The sequence below is a fragment of the Malania oleifera genome, chromosome 1, assembly GCF_029873635.1.
Source record: "Malania oleifera isolate guangnan ecotype guangnan chromosome 1, ASM2987363v1, whole genome shotgun sequence".
NCBI lineage: Eukaryota > Viridiplantae > Streptophyta > Magnoliopsida > Santalales > Ximeniaceae > Malania > Malania oleifera.
The window spans coordinates 53,505,881-53,523,983 of NC_080417.1; the positions used below are offsets into that span (position 1 = coordinate 53,505,881).

General features: G+C 34.7%; 2 protein-coding genes across 2 annotated transcripts; one reads left to right on the top strand and one right to left on the bottom strand.

Annotated features, from left to right (window-relative positions):
* Positions 1–12,569: 12,569 nt before the first annotated feature.
* Positions 12,570–13,672, bottom strand: LOC131154287 (small ribosomal subunit protein eS27w). The gene is made up of 4 exons (XM_058106969.1): positions 13,516–13,672; positions 13,278–13,379; positions 13,128–13,156; positions 12,570–12,932 (listed from the first exon to the last, which is right to left on the bottom strand). Exons 1-4 carry the CDS (start codon positions 13,516–13,518, stop codon positions 12,806–12,808), a joined length of 261 nt encoding a protein of 86 aa, XP_057962952.1. The 5' UTR covers positions 13,519–13,672; the 3' UTR covers positions 12,570–12,805.
* A 2,213-nt stretch (positions 13,673–15,885) lies between these two features.
* LOC131162841 (uncharacterized) lies at positions 15,886–16,731 on the top strand. The gene has a single exon (XM_058119470.1). The coding sequence runs from the start codon at positions 15,886–15,888 to the stop codon at positions 16,729–16,731; it is 846 nt and encodes a 281-aa protein (XP_057975453.1).
* The last annotated feature ends 1,372 nt before the right edge of the window (positions 16,732–18,103 follow it).

Sequence of the window (18,103 nt, forward strand, 5' to 3'; positions counted from 1 at the left end):
ATTGGCATGGCTCCATACAAGGTACTGTATGGCAGGAGATATTGTTCTCCTCTCTTCTAGGATGACGTAGGCGAGAGGTGAGTTTTGGGTCCAGAGAGATCGTACAGCAAGCTTGTGACAAGGTCCGACTAATTAAAGAAAGAATCAGTACTGCACAGAGTCGGTAGAAAAGTTATGCAGACACTCGCCGCTGAGAGTTAGAGTTTGAAGTGGGAGATCAAGTATTCTTGAAAGTAGCTCCTAGGAGAGGGATTATAAGATTTGGGAAGAACGGCAAGTTGAGCCCTAGGTATATTGGTCCTTTTGGGATACTAGAAAGAATAGGGACAGTTGCCTATAGGCTAACTTTGCCGCCAATTTTATCTAGAATAAACGACGTGTTTCATGTTACTATGTTGAGGAAATACGTCCCAGACCTGTCCCACTTCATTAGCTACGCAGAGATAGAACTTAAGGATTCATTAGCTTATGAAGAAGCACCAGTGCAGATGTTAGACAAAAAGACACAAGAATTACGTACAAAAGAAATTCAGTTAGTGAAAGTTTTGTGAAAGAATCACGCTATAGAAGAAGCTTCTTGGGAACTCAAAGAGTAGATCAGACAGAGATATCTGCAGTTGTTCCAAGAGGTATAGAGGTAATCAAGTAAAATATAGTAGTTAGATAAGCTTCTTTTGTAGGTACACGTATGGATTTAGTTAGTAGACAATTTCAGTTTTATATATGTAATCTCCCAGAACATAGTATGTAACCACGGTATTCCTTCGCCACAAGTGAGGGTAAGTAATAAAATAAGTAGACCATTTGTTTTTATGGGATGATAGAAGGTAATACAGATAGTAAATTTCAAGTACGAAATTTTATAAGGAGGGGAGAATGTAATAATACAAGAAATTTCTACAAAACTAGTCGATGAACACAGACGAGGGCTCTTCGATGAGAAGATACTGAGAGAGGGTTTAAACAGACTGAAACTCGTCAACGAGGGTGCAGGCTCGTCGACGAACTTTCTACAGGACTCGTCGACGAGGTGACGAGTCTCGTCGATGAATCCCGCCCTATAAATAACTGAAACTCGGATTTTTAACCAAAATCTTCAGCGCAGAACCCTTCTCTCTCTCTCCTACGACCCCTTTCCCTTCTCTCTTCGATCCTGGCCCCATTTCTTGTCAGATTGAAGATCTGAGGCCACCACGACGCTCCTGGCGAAGTTCTCTGCAAGTCTGCCGGAGCAGATCGTGGGGAAAGTTGATTTGAAATTCATCCCAAATCAAGGGTAAGGTATTTTATTTATATTATGTCTTCCTTATAGTTATAAGAAATGTTGTAGGTAAGAAAATACTGATATTTTTTTTTTTGGGAATATTGTTTTTAGGATTTTGAGTTAGAAACCCTATGGGTATAGGGACAGAATTTAGTATGAGCTTTTCAGAATTAAGATAAGGAAAATATGCTATGCTAGCAATTTTTTTAACATGTATACAGAATATTATGAATGAGTATTTACAAGCATGTATATCAGATTATTTTCCAGAGAATTATGAATATTATTTTTATAGCAGAATTACAGAAATTGAGCATGAGACCACGTTTATTCAAATGTGTGGCATAAGTTTATTACAGTACCCTATATATAGATTTTACAGTGTTACAGATATACAGATATTCAAATATTTCAGAATATTAGAAATGAATGAGACTTACAGTATTTTCAGAGAAAAACATAATTTCTAGATCATAACACTCAGACAATTGTTCAAACAGATTATATAGTGATAGCATCGAGATGCTACAGCAGATATACAGAATATACAGATATTATATACAGAACATACAGATATTATATACAGAACATATAGATATTATATCCAAAGTATACAGATATTATATACAGAGATTTTATACAGATTTTATAAATAGTACAGACAAAAAACACAAATATTACAGACAGATAATATTTTATATATTTCAGTCAGATATCTTAGATAATACAGTTCAGAATTATAGTGTTATGGTTGTTTTTGAAATCATGTTAAAAGCAGCAAGATGAGTATATATTTATGTATGTATACAGTATTACATGATATCAAATCCCTCTAAAAATTACAAATAGATATAATTACAGCAGAGCACGGTACCGTTGCTAGTTTCAAACACGTGCAACCACATGATTCAGATAGCATGTGGATTTCGTCTAACCATGCTAGGAGAGATTTGCAGTCTCCCCAGCATGCTGGGTTGAGGTAGCAGATTAGACGATGACAGAGGTTTGATACAGCCTAGAGAGATTGTAGTGGGTTAGGATCTTCATAGATCATTACAGATTGGTGAAGGATAAAGATTGACTTACCTGGAGGGCCGACTAGAGTAAGTCCAACCCACGAGCCACACAACCCTATCATGAGGGGATATATCATGATATACAGATCCCAGGGTATAGCAGAAGCTCCTATGTACAGATATATCACACAGTAGCAATTTAAATTATTATACTAGCAGTACCTTCAGATAGCAAATTTAGATACACAGTCATATTTTAAAGATTATATGATAGATAGATATATTCTATACAATTTATCAGTTTTCTCAGATTTCAGTATTATTTCAGTATTTTAAATATGTAACTCACCCGCCATAGACTAGTAATAGTATATTTCCACTTACTGAGCGTTGTCTCATCCCAGTGACTTATCATTTTTCAGGAGATCCAGTTAGACGAGCAGATCAAGCTCGCGGGTAAAGGTTGACTTGAGCTGCCCTTGTGGGAAGTGTAGGTATTTTTGAGTTAACAGTGTTTTTGGATAGTTTTCAGATTATAGTGACGTCACTGGGTATTGTGTATTGTAAATATATTTCAGAGTTCTATAGTTTTCTGGTGTTGTACTGCATTTAGCAGTTCCCAGTTTTATGTACTGCAGCTTAGTTATGTATGACAGACAGAGTTTCCTCAGTGCTCTTTGGGCCTGAGATGTTATTAGTAGTATTTTAGATAGATGACAATTTTTATATTTAGAAAAAAATATATTGAATAAATAGCAGGTCGTTACAGTACCTGGTATACAATCATACTCATACGCAACCCTAACAGCGGAAGTCATTTCATAAACATATATACATACCGCAGCGAATACACATACCAGAGTACTATACCTTCCATATATACAAGTCAACGACAACAACTCTAAAGGAAACAAACCTCCCTAGCTCAAAATACTCACCCTGACTACTCAGGGTATCAGCTTCCCTCTATCTCCGAGATCTATCACCAAGTCTATCACGGTTTCTTGAAATATTTAAATGATTGGGTGAGACACATCTTAGTAAGACGGAATAAATTATTTACAGTGTGTGGTAGTATAAGATTCGTTATATCATATCATATAATCGTTTCAATAATAATATCTTCTGAGAAAATATATCATTTCCACAATCGTAATCATATAGGTATACAACACAAGCTTTCATAAGCTTTTACTTCCATTTCCAAAATCATTTGTTCGTAACCCAAGTTTCCCGGCCAAGTTCCTGAGAATAGGGAAGCTTACCCGCCCATACAAGTAGCTTCCGTATGCCCTAATATCATTTGCAGCCTAGTCCAATTAACTCGGGTTCAACTACAACTAATACTTATCAGAGCACTCACCTTACTCAGTAAGCCCTCAGGCGGTGTGTTTTACTTCGCTTTAATTATTTATTAACTCACGCTATTTCATTTTCTCATTTTCTTTCTTGCTTCCATTCTCGTTTCATTTTAATTTTCATTCTGTTCCCATTCTCATTCATTTCCATTTTCATTTAATTTCCCATATCTAGCTCATGAGTGTCACCATAACTAATACATCTGTGTTTGTACTCATGGTTGCCCTAAAGATATTTCTCCATGTCATGCTTCCCCCTATGAATAGGTTTGTGCGGCTTGAAGGCTAGACCTAATCATGGTTGGACGTCCCATTTAGGTCAAATATCATCATATATCTTGTATCTATAGTACGACTGGTCAACCAAAAGCCCTAATCCGAACTTAGGGGGCATAAAAAATCTACTCTACAACTCAGTCGATTGTCACGCCACACACTCCACGAGTTTGTGTGGTTGCACTAACACCACTAGCAATGGTACCATGCTCTCAATATCACAACCCATCATTAGGGTTTCCATATCCATCCATCAGGGTTATCACTGCCACATACCAACAATCATTATGTGGTATTGGCATTTCATTAATCACATGTCTATATTCCCTTTCTAGAATTTTACATTTCATTTCTCACAATTTAGTATTCATATTACAGAATTAACTGTGCAATATTCACATTTCACATATTCACATTTCCCATAATCATATTTCACATTTTCATATTACAGAATTAACATTACAATATTTTCATTTCACTTATTCACATTTCCCATAATCATATTTCACATCTTCATATTGCAGAATTAACATTGCAATATTTTCATTTCACAAAATCACATTTCCCATAATCATATTTCACATTTTCATATTGCAAAATTAACATTTCCATATTTTCATTTCACATAATCACATTTCAATATTAGTATTCTCAAAACATTTCATCATTTCAATGATTTTTCCTCAATTCATAATTCAGTTCATCTCATACTATCATATACATATCTCAATTCACAATTATTCAATATTTCTCAAAACACATTTTCATATTTCACATTTCCTCGTTTCTTAGAAAATACATTTCCTGCATATTTCACTTTCATCATTTTCTCACATTTCAATTCTCATATCAAAACACATTCCAGTAACCCATATTTCACAGGGTAAATCAATTAAACCAATTTAAACATTTTTCAATATAAATCACATACCACAAATATTTCATCTTATATTTATATCATAATAAATTTCAGGTAAAATACATAATCTCATTTTCACATATTTCTCAATCCATAATTTTCATAAATAAACTGCTATAATTTATTCCCCTTACCTAGCTTACTAAGATTTCACTAAACAATCAATTTTCTTACGTCCTTCGACATTCTTAACCTAAAAAACCTGCAATTCACACTTTTCCCAAATTATTCAACACAACTCCCAAAATAACTTCCATTTAACATTTCCTAGATTTCATATACTCCAAATTAACTTAAAAACCCTAAAATACACCACTTACCCTAGTTTTGGGATGGTGGCCCGGAACCTCAACTTGAAAATTTATTCCGCGTACGTTGCAGAGAATCTTCCCAGGAACCCCGTGGTGGTTCCTGATCATCAATCTTGGCTAAAATGAGGCTGGAATCAAAGAAAGAAAGAGAGAGGGTTCGTGGGTTGCATGAGAGAGAGAGAGAGAGAGAGAGAGAGAGAGAGAGAGAGAGAGAGAGAGAGAAAAGATTTTGATTTCTTAAAATGAAATGGCTCTCGGTTTCCCTATATACGCCCACTGTAGAGAAAACCATCGTTGGTTTTCTCTGACCCTCAGAAAACCGTCGCCGATTTTCTATTTAACCGAACCGATTTTAACCATTCACCCATTACTGTTTCGCAATAAAAACCAAACTATCGCTGGTTTTCTGGCTCCTCCAGAAAATCATCACTGATTTTCTTCCTTTTTAGCCAAAAATCATCTTTTTTTCATTTTCTTTTATTATTTTATTTTCTCATGTCTCTACACTTTCAATGAAAAAAAAATATCATTATAAGGCGTCAAGTCTGCCACTATCAGTCCAAGTTGACTAAGCTAGCAGTACCGACTAAAAATAAATGGAAGGGTGATATTCACACCTTGCTAAAACCTCATTCCAAGTCTACTAGATTGTAGAAACCTCATTTAATGATTTCCACTTATAATAATCCTCATTTCCCTTTTGTTTTCCTCTTATTGAATAGGTCTTAGATGCAGATAAACGAGACACTTGAAAGTTCAATTGGACGGAATTGCACCATGCAACAAAGTCCCTTCAAAACCCACTAGGAAATTTTATCAATTGTAAGTGACACTTTAGCAGGGCTAATAAGCGCATGCCAAGGATGAAAGATACTAAAACAAAAAAGATATTTAGCTCTCTTTCCTTTTTATCTTTGTTGCTATTATTTTAAATCGTATAGGCTATTTGCGTATTGATGTTAGCTAAGTAGATTATCTTGAACTGCACATATATTGTGTTGGGCAAAACTATTTGTTAACTTTTTGGTCTGATCCCTGTTTTGATGCTGACAAAGTACTTGGAACTAATGTGTGTGTCTAGTACTTGAACAGGTCATTAATTCATAACACACATATGAGAGAGGTCTAATGGAGACCAGAAAATACTTAAAGCACATACCCCTGGTGTAATGACCCGAATAATAATGGTACTTAAATAGAAAGGGAGGGAAATGGAAACAGTAACAGAAGGTTGTGTTCGTCGACGATGTTGCACTTTGGGATGCAATGACCCAAGAAAATTTATCAGGTCCTCATCGACGAACACATAGGATTCGTCGACGAGGGTACAAGAGGGCCTCGTCGACGAAGACAAGTTTCGTCAATGAGAAGATACCGAGAGAGGATTTTTGGAAATCTTAAATTCGTCGACGAGGGTGCAGGTTCGTCGATGAACTTTCTACAGGACTCGTCGACGAGTTGACATGTCTCGTCGACGAATCCGGCCCTATAAATAGATGAAACTCAGATTTTTATGCAACAAATTCACAGAAACTCTCTCTCTCTATGGTCTCTCCCTCCTCCCTCTTCGATTTCGACCTCGTTAGCTGCCGGATCAACAATCTGAGGCCACCACGACGCTCTTGGGAAAGTTCTCCCTTAGTCTGCCGGAGCGGATCGTCGGTGGGACGAAGTTAGATTTCATCCCAAATTTAGGGTAAGGTTTTTTTGTTGAAATTTGACTTTCCAGCAATTGTAGGAAATGCTGTAGATGTAAAAATAGTAATATTTTGTTCTGAGATATATGATTTTTAGGGTGTTGAACGGAAAACCCTGCGGGTGCAGGACGAATGTTTTTAGAGGATTTTTTCTGAATGTCAGGTAAGGGAATAAATTAAAGCAATTATTTTTCACACGTATTATTATTATTTATCAATAAATTAATTTTCAGGAAAGCATGTTTTATATTTGAATATTATTAAGAAAATTCATATTTGGGAAAATACTGATGTTATACAGGAAATGTAATTTTAGAATGAAAAGTATGATTTTACACAGCATTGTGTGGCATGAATATTATTTTTACATGATACGTATTATATTATGACAATTTTACGAATAAGCATGTTTTCAGAAATTATGAAATAATGCAGTATATGATGATTTTGAAGTACATGATAAAAGACTTATTTACTCAGAATGATATGTATGAGATTTTCGGCACAAGGTCATGATTGATAGCCGACGCAAGGCCATATTTATAAAATATTCGACGCAAAGTTGTATTTACAAAATGTTCGGCGCAAGGTTGTATATATGAAAGCATAGAAATGCTATCAATCCATTTATGTTAAATGTTATATTATCGTGTAATATATGTTATCAGAACCTGGATGTTAGTTTAGTTCAGTTCAGGAGCATGGTACCGTAACTATATAGATCATATATCTATGTTCAGATTGGTGCTAACCACCCTACGAGGGGGTGGGAGATGGATAGTCGATGTGACTTTAAGTGTAGAGTTGTAGACGTCCACCTGACAGTCCGGACCAGGGTGTGGCGGGTCCATCATACTTACAGACATTTTTGACTCGGCAGTGGTCGGCTAGCCATTTCGGGTCCCGCCTTCAGGCAGCACAACTTGTCATGGGGGGTAATACACGACACCAGCTAGATATTTATCCTGAGTATGTTTTCAGTATTATCAACTATAACATAAATTTTATGAACGATATGATTTATAAGAAAATACGAAAGTATATGATGATTCAGTATGTTATTATGAATGCTTACAGATATATGAAATATACTGTATATGTATAATTGCATTAAAAGTTCATGTTGCCACACAACTATACTTAGTTTATTTTCCCTTACTGAGAGGTGTCTCACCCTCGAGCGTTAAATGATTTTTAGGAAATCTAGAAAGACCGGCAGAGTGTGGCCGCCGTTGAGTTTATTGAGTTACCCCGCTAGGAGGGTAAGTTGAACTAGGATCAAAAGTTTTTGGATGTGGGATCCTAGAGATGTTTTTTGTATTTTTGGGAGATTATATATAAACACAATATTTTGAGATATGCATGACTCTGGTATTATGTATTTTTTGGTTGTGAGTTTGTGATTTACATTTACTACTGCTTAGGTTCCGCTGCGTATGACAGATGTCCTCGTTACCCACGGGTTCGGGTTGACTATTTTATTTACTATGTTCTATTATATGATTAGTTAAGCAAGACGTTACACCTGGCGTACTTCATGCAGATTCGAGAGCAAAAGAAGAAGACATTTGTTTTATGTTGTAATAGCATTTAGTTTTATATTTTGGTCAGTAATATTGCATGGCATGCATGATATGAATGGAATGCTCAAGATCATAGATTGACCTTAGGAATCACCTTTGGTCGACCGACGCCAGATTTTTTAGGTTAGCTCAAATGACCATAGAACGACCTTAGGTCCCTAAACATCACTTGCAAAATCCTCTTAAACTCAAAAGTCATATCTATGTAAACAGTGGTGAATTTTAATCAAAATTAGGACCTATCCTTAATTTTGTATGGGCTTCGGGCGACCAAACTTAGGGCGTTAAAAATGCCTCGGTCAACTGAATAGGTAAGAGTGAACAAAGTTAACTATGGTCCAGGACACCGAACCCAAAATGAACACACTGTTCACGGTCGACCGAACCTAAGGGGCGTCACTTTTCACCTTCCGTAGGCACATGAACTCCAAGTTCAAATATAAACTAGACGAACAAAATATGAAGTTCAGTAAACCGAACTGACCACTGGGCGACCGAATCTCGAGCGTTTGGAAAATTGCCTTTGCCCAAACCTTCACTCGGACACCCAAAGTCAGAAAGTAAACTTTTCTGACTGTGTTTGTTCGGGCGACCGACCCTAAGGGCCAGGCAACCGAAACTCTCAGGTTGTCACATTTTTACCACAGGTAAGGGTATTAGGGTTAAATTCTTAATTAAACTTTTCTAAAATTCCTAATGTACCTCTAACGGTCATATTTTGGCCTATGTCTATAAATACCCCCTTATTACTCAATTTTAAAACTAATACTTAGATTTTAATTTCTCCTAAAAACTCTTTGTGCTAAAATTTTTTTAACTCTCTTATACTCCTTTTTGAAAATCGTTTTAAGAGAGCTTTCGATTTCTCTTTCACTCCCTTATTTGCAAATCCTTTGTTCCTGAGAGATTGTTGAAAGAAGTTTTATTTTGAGCATATCTTTCAAGCATTCACTCTCATACACACTTCATATTTGAAAATCATTGTGAGAGTAATTCTTTAAAGCACTTCCCAAATTATTTTCCTTGATAAATATTTGTTTGGGAAAAACTCCTTTTAGCTTGTGAGTTTTAGCATTACCATTGCAAGATTCAAAGACTTACACTGAGTTTATTTCATAAATATTTTTGTAAGTACATTCCCAAATATCTCGTACACTTATCTTTGCAAAATATTCTAGGAGATATTATTTGGGTTTCAGATCTTTGAAAAAACACCTATTGAATATCTTGTATTTAGATCAAAAATCATCATTATTATTTTCTCTCACATTTTTACATAAAAATATCTTTGAGAGAAAATCACACATACTCACTTGAGCTTATGTTCATATCATACTTGAGTTCATTGATTGATTGTGCATAGTGGTACATATCTGCTTATATTAGAAGCAATCTGGTTGTACGAAAAATTTCATTTGAATATTTGTTGTATTTCCCGACGTATGATCGAAAGAAGGAGAGTAGCTTTGTGATTAGTCCCGAATTAGTTCAAACCCGGTTAAGAGAACTAGGTGCACCAACCTGTAAGGTATTGAAAATGGTGTCACTCCACCCGCAAGTGAGCAACTAGTGGAATCCTCTTACTTGTGAGCTTGAGGCGAGGACGTAGGCACAGGTGGTCGAATCCCAATATCATATCTTGTGTCCAGCTTTCTCTTTCCTTATGCTATTGGGATTGCATAAAAAGACCCTACATATTGTGAAATACTACTGTTAGCGGGTTTAACTTAGGTAAAAGTTTTTAAATTTCCAATTCACCCCCCTCCTATTGGGAATACATCAATTCCAATACTATTAAAAAAAATTGCTTCAAAAAAACAAAAATGAGTCAATGATGACCCTCCATAGATTCGCCTATATAAGTCGCAACTAAATTGTGTGTAATCGACATGTTGCTAGCTTCAACTCGATCAAATAAGAATCATGGATTCCCTTTTCTGTCCATTTCTTATTCATTCAAGGCGCTCAGCAGGTGCTCCTTTCTCAAACCAAAACAACTCTGAACTTTAGGGAAGATAAGGGAAGACCAACCAAGCGAAGGCTTAAAGCTAAGCTTATCACAAACAGTGTCATTGCTTGATCGGCAAGAAGGAGCATCTCAAAGTATGGGGCAATGCAATTATTAATATGATTATTCCAACTATGTTTAAAGTCATACATGTACCAATGGACCGTCACTCTTAGATCCATTATTCAGATAGCTAGAATTTTGATAACTATAAAAAGAACTTTCTACTTCATTAAGAAAAGAATGATCATTGTCAATCTCATGAAAGCAAAAGAATGTATCATTACGCTTTGGATTTCATTTATACGAATTATTTTTTATTTTTTTATTCTTCCCTAGGGTGGACCCTCTATAATTAAAATTCATTGATTTAATTGGATTGGAATAATTTTTAAATTCATATTCTAATAAATATTAGATAAATAAATGTGAAATAAGTTTCTAAATTAGAATTTGGAAATTGTATCTATATAGAGAAATATTTAATTTATATTGCATAAGATAGAATTATGATAGTATAGATACAAATGGTCTAATGGGAGCAAAAAATTTTAGGAACATTTGAAACATTTTGTTTCGAGCAGAGCCACTTTCAAACAGTGTTCAATCAATCGTTAAGGAATTCATTTAGTGTATAATAAATCAATGAATAAAAATTTTATTATGCACACATTACTAAACTTTAAAGTTTCTTTTTATTTTTAATCATATTTGAATAATTTTTTATATCAATAATATTTTATATAAATAAAGAAAACACAATTAAAAATTAATATTTTTTATTATTTTCTATTCTTTTCACTTCTTAGAAGAATTATGATGCAGGTTCTTAAATTTAATTAGAGTAAGTGTGAAGGACAATAAGTAAAATATATATATATATATATATATATATATATATATATAGAATCATATCGTAAACCCGGATATATAGAAGTACCAATCAATGAAGAAGTAATTAAATGGTTTAAATCTCACATACATAATTTTAAAATACATTCAATTTGAGATGCCATCTCAAAATATTTGATTCTCTGAACTCTTAACATGTACCAAAAATTTTAAATTTCAAATTTCAAATAGAATGTACGATTAAATGCGATTAGTATTTTATTCTTTCTGCTGATTAACATTCAGTGTGTCCACCATATTTCAGTTCAAAAATAAATCAAATGTTTTAGCATCTATGTTAACTCTGCAAATTCACACACTCACAAAATCCCAGACCCAAACAGACCACAAGTTTATTGACTTAACATGCCACTACCCTGCAAATAAGCAGATCAAACAAAAATCCCGCGAACCCAAAAACATTATATTGGTGTTGCATCATACAAAAGCTTACCCATTGAAAATGTACACTCCTAAACATTTAGGGATGTGCAAAAATTACCAAAAAATCAAAAATCAAGGGAAAATCCAAAGTTCGATATTCAGTTTCAATTTTGAAAAATCTAAACTTCCGAAGATTTCGATTTTCAAAATATAACCAAAGAAAAAAATTGATTTAAATTTAAATCATATATAAATTAATAAACTTAATTAGTATGTAAATATATGATTGGTCCATTTAATATTTAAAAATCAAAACACCCAATAAATTCTCAACAACCCTTGCTAAAAGTAATTATTAAATATTTAAAAATTGATTAAAAATCAAAAAAACCGCAAGATTCAATATGGTTTTTAATTTTGCCCATAACCAAAGCATAATAAACTGATTACACTACCTGAAATACATACAATCCAGAGGCATCCCCCCCCTACTACATACAATCCATTCCTGTTTGGTTTGCCAAACAAAATTGGAGTGGAGTACTACAAAATAAAATAAAAAATTTAATAACATCCTTCCAATTCCATTATATTTCACTGTACAAATCATGTGGTGAAATAAAATGAAAGGAATGAACTCAAGTTCTATCAGTCCATCTTCATGTTCTCTAACTAAATTTTCATTCCATTTCATTCCAAACCAGTCTAGAAATTGCATGAAACTATATAAAACACAAGAATAAGTGGACCTTCCATAACTGCAGTAATCAATTGCTATCCATTTAGAACTTTGGGAGCATGAAAAAAGAAATTGAAGTATCAAGAGATCAAAATTAAGCAAGCACTTGGAATAGAACAATAGTAGCACAACTCAAAAATTCTAAAATGTGCATATAAGCCAGGTAAAATCCAATTTCACTGCAGAAATTGTGAAAACTACATAAAAACATAATATAAAAAAGTTAAAAAGGCAAGAGCCCAAATCCAGAACACACATTTAGAACAAAACTAGAACAAGAACCACAATTTCATATCTTTCCTCTAAAGTTGAAACAAACGAATCTCCTCGGCTAGAAGCTTAAAGGCAGAGCAAAATCATCAGTCACTCTTCTTCCTGAAAGAGCAACCCTCGGTGAGCCTAGCACGCCCACCGGTCGGCTGGCACAACACAGTCTGGCAGTTTCCACACACCACCACTGTTTGAGAGTGGCTAAAAACAGTTGTTCTGTGTATTTGCATCACACCAAGATGAAAAGATTTTTAGGATTTCAGTCTAACAAGAATCGCATTTTCAATTTTAATACACGCAAAAGCAAGCTATGTTAAAGAATTTTATAAATAACAAAATTATTAATCCAAAAATTAGAAATTCTTTCACGAAATCAGATTGAATTGCAACAAACACAAGTTAGCAACTTACATGTTAAAGCAGCCCTGGCACTTGACGTCCTGCGGATAATAAAAATCGAAAATTTTAATCGAATAGTCAGCGAATGGCTTGGTACTTGAATTTATTATGCGTCAATTCCTTACAAAGAAAAAGCAAAAACAAAAACCTAATAATCCATACCATGAAAAAGGAGTTGGGGGACTGCACAAGGCGCTTCAGCTTGTGCTTCTTCTTCTCCAGCTCTACCGGAGGATGTAGCAGATCAATATCGTTGGGAAGAGGCTGCCGAAAAACATGACCCAATAAAGAAACTATCAAAACATTTGACGGGATGACGATTTTGATTCAAAATAACACGAAGTAATCAATTCGAATCGCACAGTGATAACGTGGGAGAAGATCGATCGAAGGAACTCACCATCTTGGCACAAGTAAGAGAAGCCCTAGAGACCCTGTGGAAAAATGAAACGGCGCTGCAGAATGCAAAGGAGGAAGATTGGGAACGTGAGGGGTTAAATAAAAAGGGCAAGTTTAAAACCCTAGGGCGGATGGAGCGTGGGCCGTTGGATCCTGGGCTCAATAAATCTCAGCCTCACATTCGACCATTTTAAGATATTGTCTAGGGCAACGGGGGCATAATCGTCCATGGACGTGATCGCAATGGTTTTATATCTTTTTTTTTAAGTTTTTTTATGTCTACTTCGTGTTTTACTCTTTTTAGAATTTTTGAATAATTATGAAATTATTATTTTATCATTTGACTTTTTCAAATTTGCAGAAAAAATTAGGAGTCATATATATATTGTTTTCTTTATTTTTATGTCACTTTTTTTTAAATTGTAAAATAAATATTATTTATGTAATTATTTAAAAGTATTAAATAAAAAATTAAAATTATTTTTTACAACTAAGCATACTATAAGTACTTTTGTAACAGTAGTAAATATATCATGTATATTGTACATGATTGAATAAAATAATATTATGTAAATTATTTTTATAATTCTTAATAAGGTCTTAATATATTTATAAAACAAGTTAATATTACAATTTCACAGCTAATTTTACAAATATAAAAGTATGAATGTAAGTTCTTTATACAAAAGTATGTTTTGTTTAAATTTATAAAATATAAAAATAGGCATAAGATATTATTATGATACCATGTAGTTATACAAGGGCACAGAAAAAATTTACAGAAAAATATGATATAACAAGAATGTTGTAATTAAAATAATTTAATTTTAATATTCATATGTAACATATATAGTTAAAAGTACTTGTGCATTTTTACAATTATTCATTTCGTAAAAAAAAATTTAATCTTATTTTTTGAGAGACCTTGGATTTAAAGTTGTGTTGAATTTGAATAAAATTTAATATAAAATTGTATTGAAATTTATCGAAATCCACTAAATCCAAATTCAAGATTTGAAATTCATGCTCCCAAACACTACCTAAGGTATTATTTATTTCAATGAAAATAATAATAAGTTTATCACAATTTCTAAGTTGTGATTTGCCACCTCAAATCTTTATAATTATTATTTTTATTTACTTAATGATCAATTTCAAACAAATTTAAATTTGATTATTTAGAGGGTATTTTTTAGGCCTACAAATATGTAAACCTAAAAATAAATTGTTACTTTTGGTTTATATTTTATTTATCCTATTTGTAATTTTATTTATAATACAAATACATATGTGTATGAGTGTAAATGGATACATACACACACATTTTTAGATTATTTTATTTTTCAACCATGCTTTTGGGGTCAAATATTATTAGAAATATATATACACTTTCCATTTTTCATTTATTGTGTAACTACTATAGAGCAGATATTTAGGAGTAATTTTGGGATTTTATTCCTTGACTCATGTATATAAATACACCCTTGTATTGATTAATAATATTGAGAAATAACTTTATTCAAAATTTAACATGGTATCAGAGCAAACCTAATTTTTTTTTCTAATCTTCCTTGTTGTCGCCCACCCTTGCCACCGCCCACTATTGTTGCACACACGTAACAGGTCTTCCCTAACCTCCCTTGCTGTCACCCCTGTTTTCAAACACACGCCACAGACTTCCATTTGGTGACCGCAATCCCTCTGCTCGTAGGTAGCAATCCCTCCGGTCGGCCGCCAATTCTGACGATGTCGTCATCATCATCTTCAGTGACTCAACGAACACGATGGTTCTTCTTCGTTCAGGTGTCGTCTTCATCGTATCTGGCTTTCCTTGGTTTTTCTCCTTTCCGACATAGTTCCCTTGCCTCTCCTGTTTTTTTTTCTTCACAGTGAACTTGCAATTGCTCCTCCGTTCATCTTCTCCAGCAGTAGCCTTCGACTAGCGCATCTCTAGTGTTTGCATTTTGGTTCTGCGTTAGTTCTCAGTTCCAACTGGTGCTTCTCCGGTCCTCCCCGTCTCCGGCATCCTTTCAACAGGTTCTTGATTTTTCGATAGCGATTTTCCGGCGTCATCTCTCTCTCTCCTTCTGATTTTCGTCTTCGCAATTCTCATCGTTCTCTATCGTCTTCTCCAGTGCGAGCAACAGCAACCATCCCTCACAGAGATCGGATCTGACCCAATTCGGTGATTTTGGTTCATCTGAACTGATCTGCTGTTATGTCCAACATTTCATTAGCAGAGGTCTCCTCCTCCAATCCACCATCCCTGAACATGTTTTCTCCATATTTTCTCCATTCTGCTAATCACCCAGGTGTCATCCTCATCTCCACTCTTCTCAATGGTGACAATTATCCTACCTAGAAGAGGGTCATGAAAATAGACTTGAATGTCAAAAATAAATTTGGTTTTGTTAATGGTACTCTTCCCAAACCAACATCCTCCTCAATAGAAACTCAATTGTGGGAATGTTGCAGTGATATGGTCTTATCATGGATCCTCAACTCCATTGATCCTTCCATTGCTCACAGTATGATCTATCATGAATGTCCTCATGATGTATGGCTGGATCTTGAGAATCGTTTCTCTCAAAGCAACAATCCTCGAATTTTCAAATTGAAGCGTGACATTACTACTCTTTCCCATGGCTCCATGACCGTCTCTATGTATTTTACAACACTTAAAGGTTATTGGGATGAACTCGCTATGCTTGCCTCCGCACCGCAGTGCACTTGTGGTGCCTTAACCGTATTAATTCGAATGCAAGACACTGAGCGATTTTTTCAGTTTTTGATAGGGCTACATAACTCAAATGCTTCCATTCGCAGCCAAATTTTGGCCATAGATCCTTTACTTTCTGTCACCAAAGTCTATTCAATTTTGCATCAAGAAGAGAAACAACACCTTCTTCATATATCTAGTGTTCCAATAGAATTTGTTGCCATGGCGGTTCCCCGTAATTTTTCTCATTCTTCTGATAGCAAGGGGCGAGGGCATGGTTATCCAAAATGTGACCACTATGGTCGTAATGGTCATTGGAAAGCACAATGTTATAAGCTGCATGGTTTTCCCAACAAGAAGTCTCCATCTCGTGGTACACCTGATAAAAAATCTAGTTCTTCAATGGTTGCAAATAATGTCACAAGTTCTTCAACTTTTTATAAGATTGCCATCCCTAGTCTCACGAATGAACAATACTGTCAACTATTGGATCTTTGATCGCCCTCGAACACCAACTCTACCAACTTTGCTGGTAACCTTGCCTCTTGTCATTCTGCTTCCTTTTCTAGTACTGAATGGATTGTTGATTCAAGTGCATCAGATCATATGACATCCAATTTGTCTTCTCTTGACAATGTTCAACTCCTTAATCAGTCATGCCCCATTAAGCTTCCTAATAGTAACATTGTTCCTATAACTCATATTGGCACTATGCGTTTTTCTCCTAATCTCTCTCTTTCTAATGTTCTTTATGTGCCTTCATTTAAATTTAATTTATTATCCATCAGCAAACTGACCACTAATATCAATTGTGTTGCTCTCTTCTTTCCTACCTTTTTGTGTTTTTTAGGACCTATCAATGAGGAGGCTGATTGGAACGGGTGAAGTACGGGATGGACTTTACCATTACAAACTTCCCTCCGCCTCAGTTGTCCACTCTCAGCGTGTTTCTGACACTACTTTTTGGCATCAATGTCTTGGTCACCCTTCTATTTCATGTCTTCCAAAAACTTTAAATATTTCTTGTTCTCATTTGGCTTGTGATGTTTGTGCTAGAGCAAAGCACACTTGTTTACATTTTTCTTTGAATACAAATAAGAACACATTTTGTTTTAATCGGATTTATTGTGACATATGGGGTGGTTATAATACAGCCTCACTTTCTGGTGCAGATTATTTTTTAACAATCGTGGATGACTGCTCACGTGCTATATGGGTTTATCTTATGCACATGAAATCTGACACTTTTACTTACCTTAAAAAATTTTACGCCATGATTAAAAATCAATTCAATTGCACCATTAAGCACATGCGCACTAATAATGGTAAATAATTTCTATCCACTTCACTTCAAACCTTTTTTCATGATCAAGGCATTCTTCACGAGCACACATGTGTGAATACCCCTCAATAGAATGGTGTTGCCAAGCATAAACATCGCTATCTTCTTAATGTGGCTCAATGTTTAAGTTTTCAGGTTATTTTCCTATCTCTTTTTGGGATGAATGTATTCTCACTACCACTTATTTAATTAACCGCACTCCTTTACCTAGCCTCAATCATAAGTCCCCTTATGAACTTCTTTTTCAATAACCATCATCGTATACACACTTGCGAGTGTTTGGGTGCCTGTGCTATGCCCAAACCACTCACTAACATTGCAATAAATTCTCTCCTCGTGCTCTTCGATGTGTTTTCTTAGGTTATCCTGCTCATCATAAGGCTTATCACGTATATGATCTTGAAAACAAAACAAAAAAAAATCATCTCCTGTGATGTCACTTTTGATGAAAATGTTTTTGCCTATCATCTTATACCTCCAACTTCTCCATCTTCACCTATCCTTCCTCTTCCCGTTCCTGATATACAC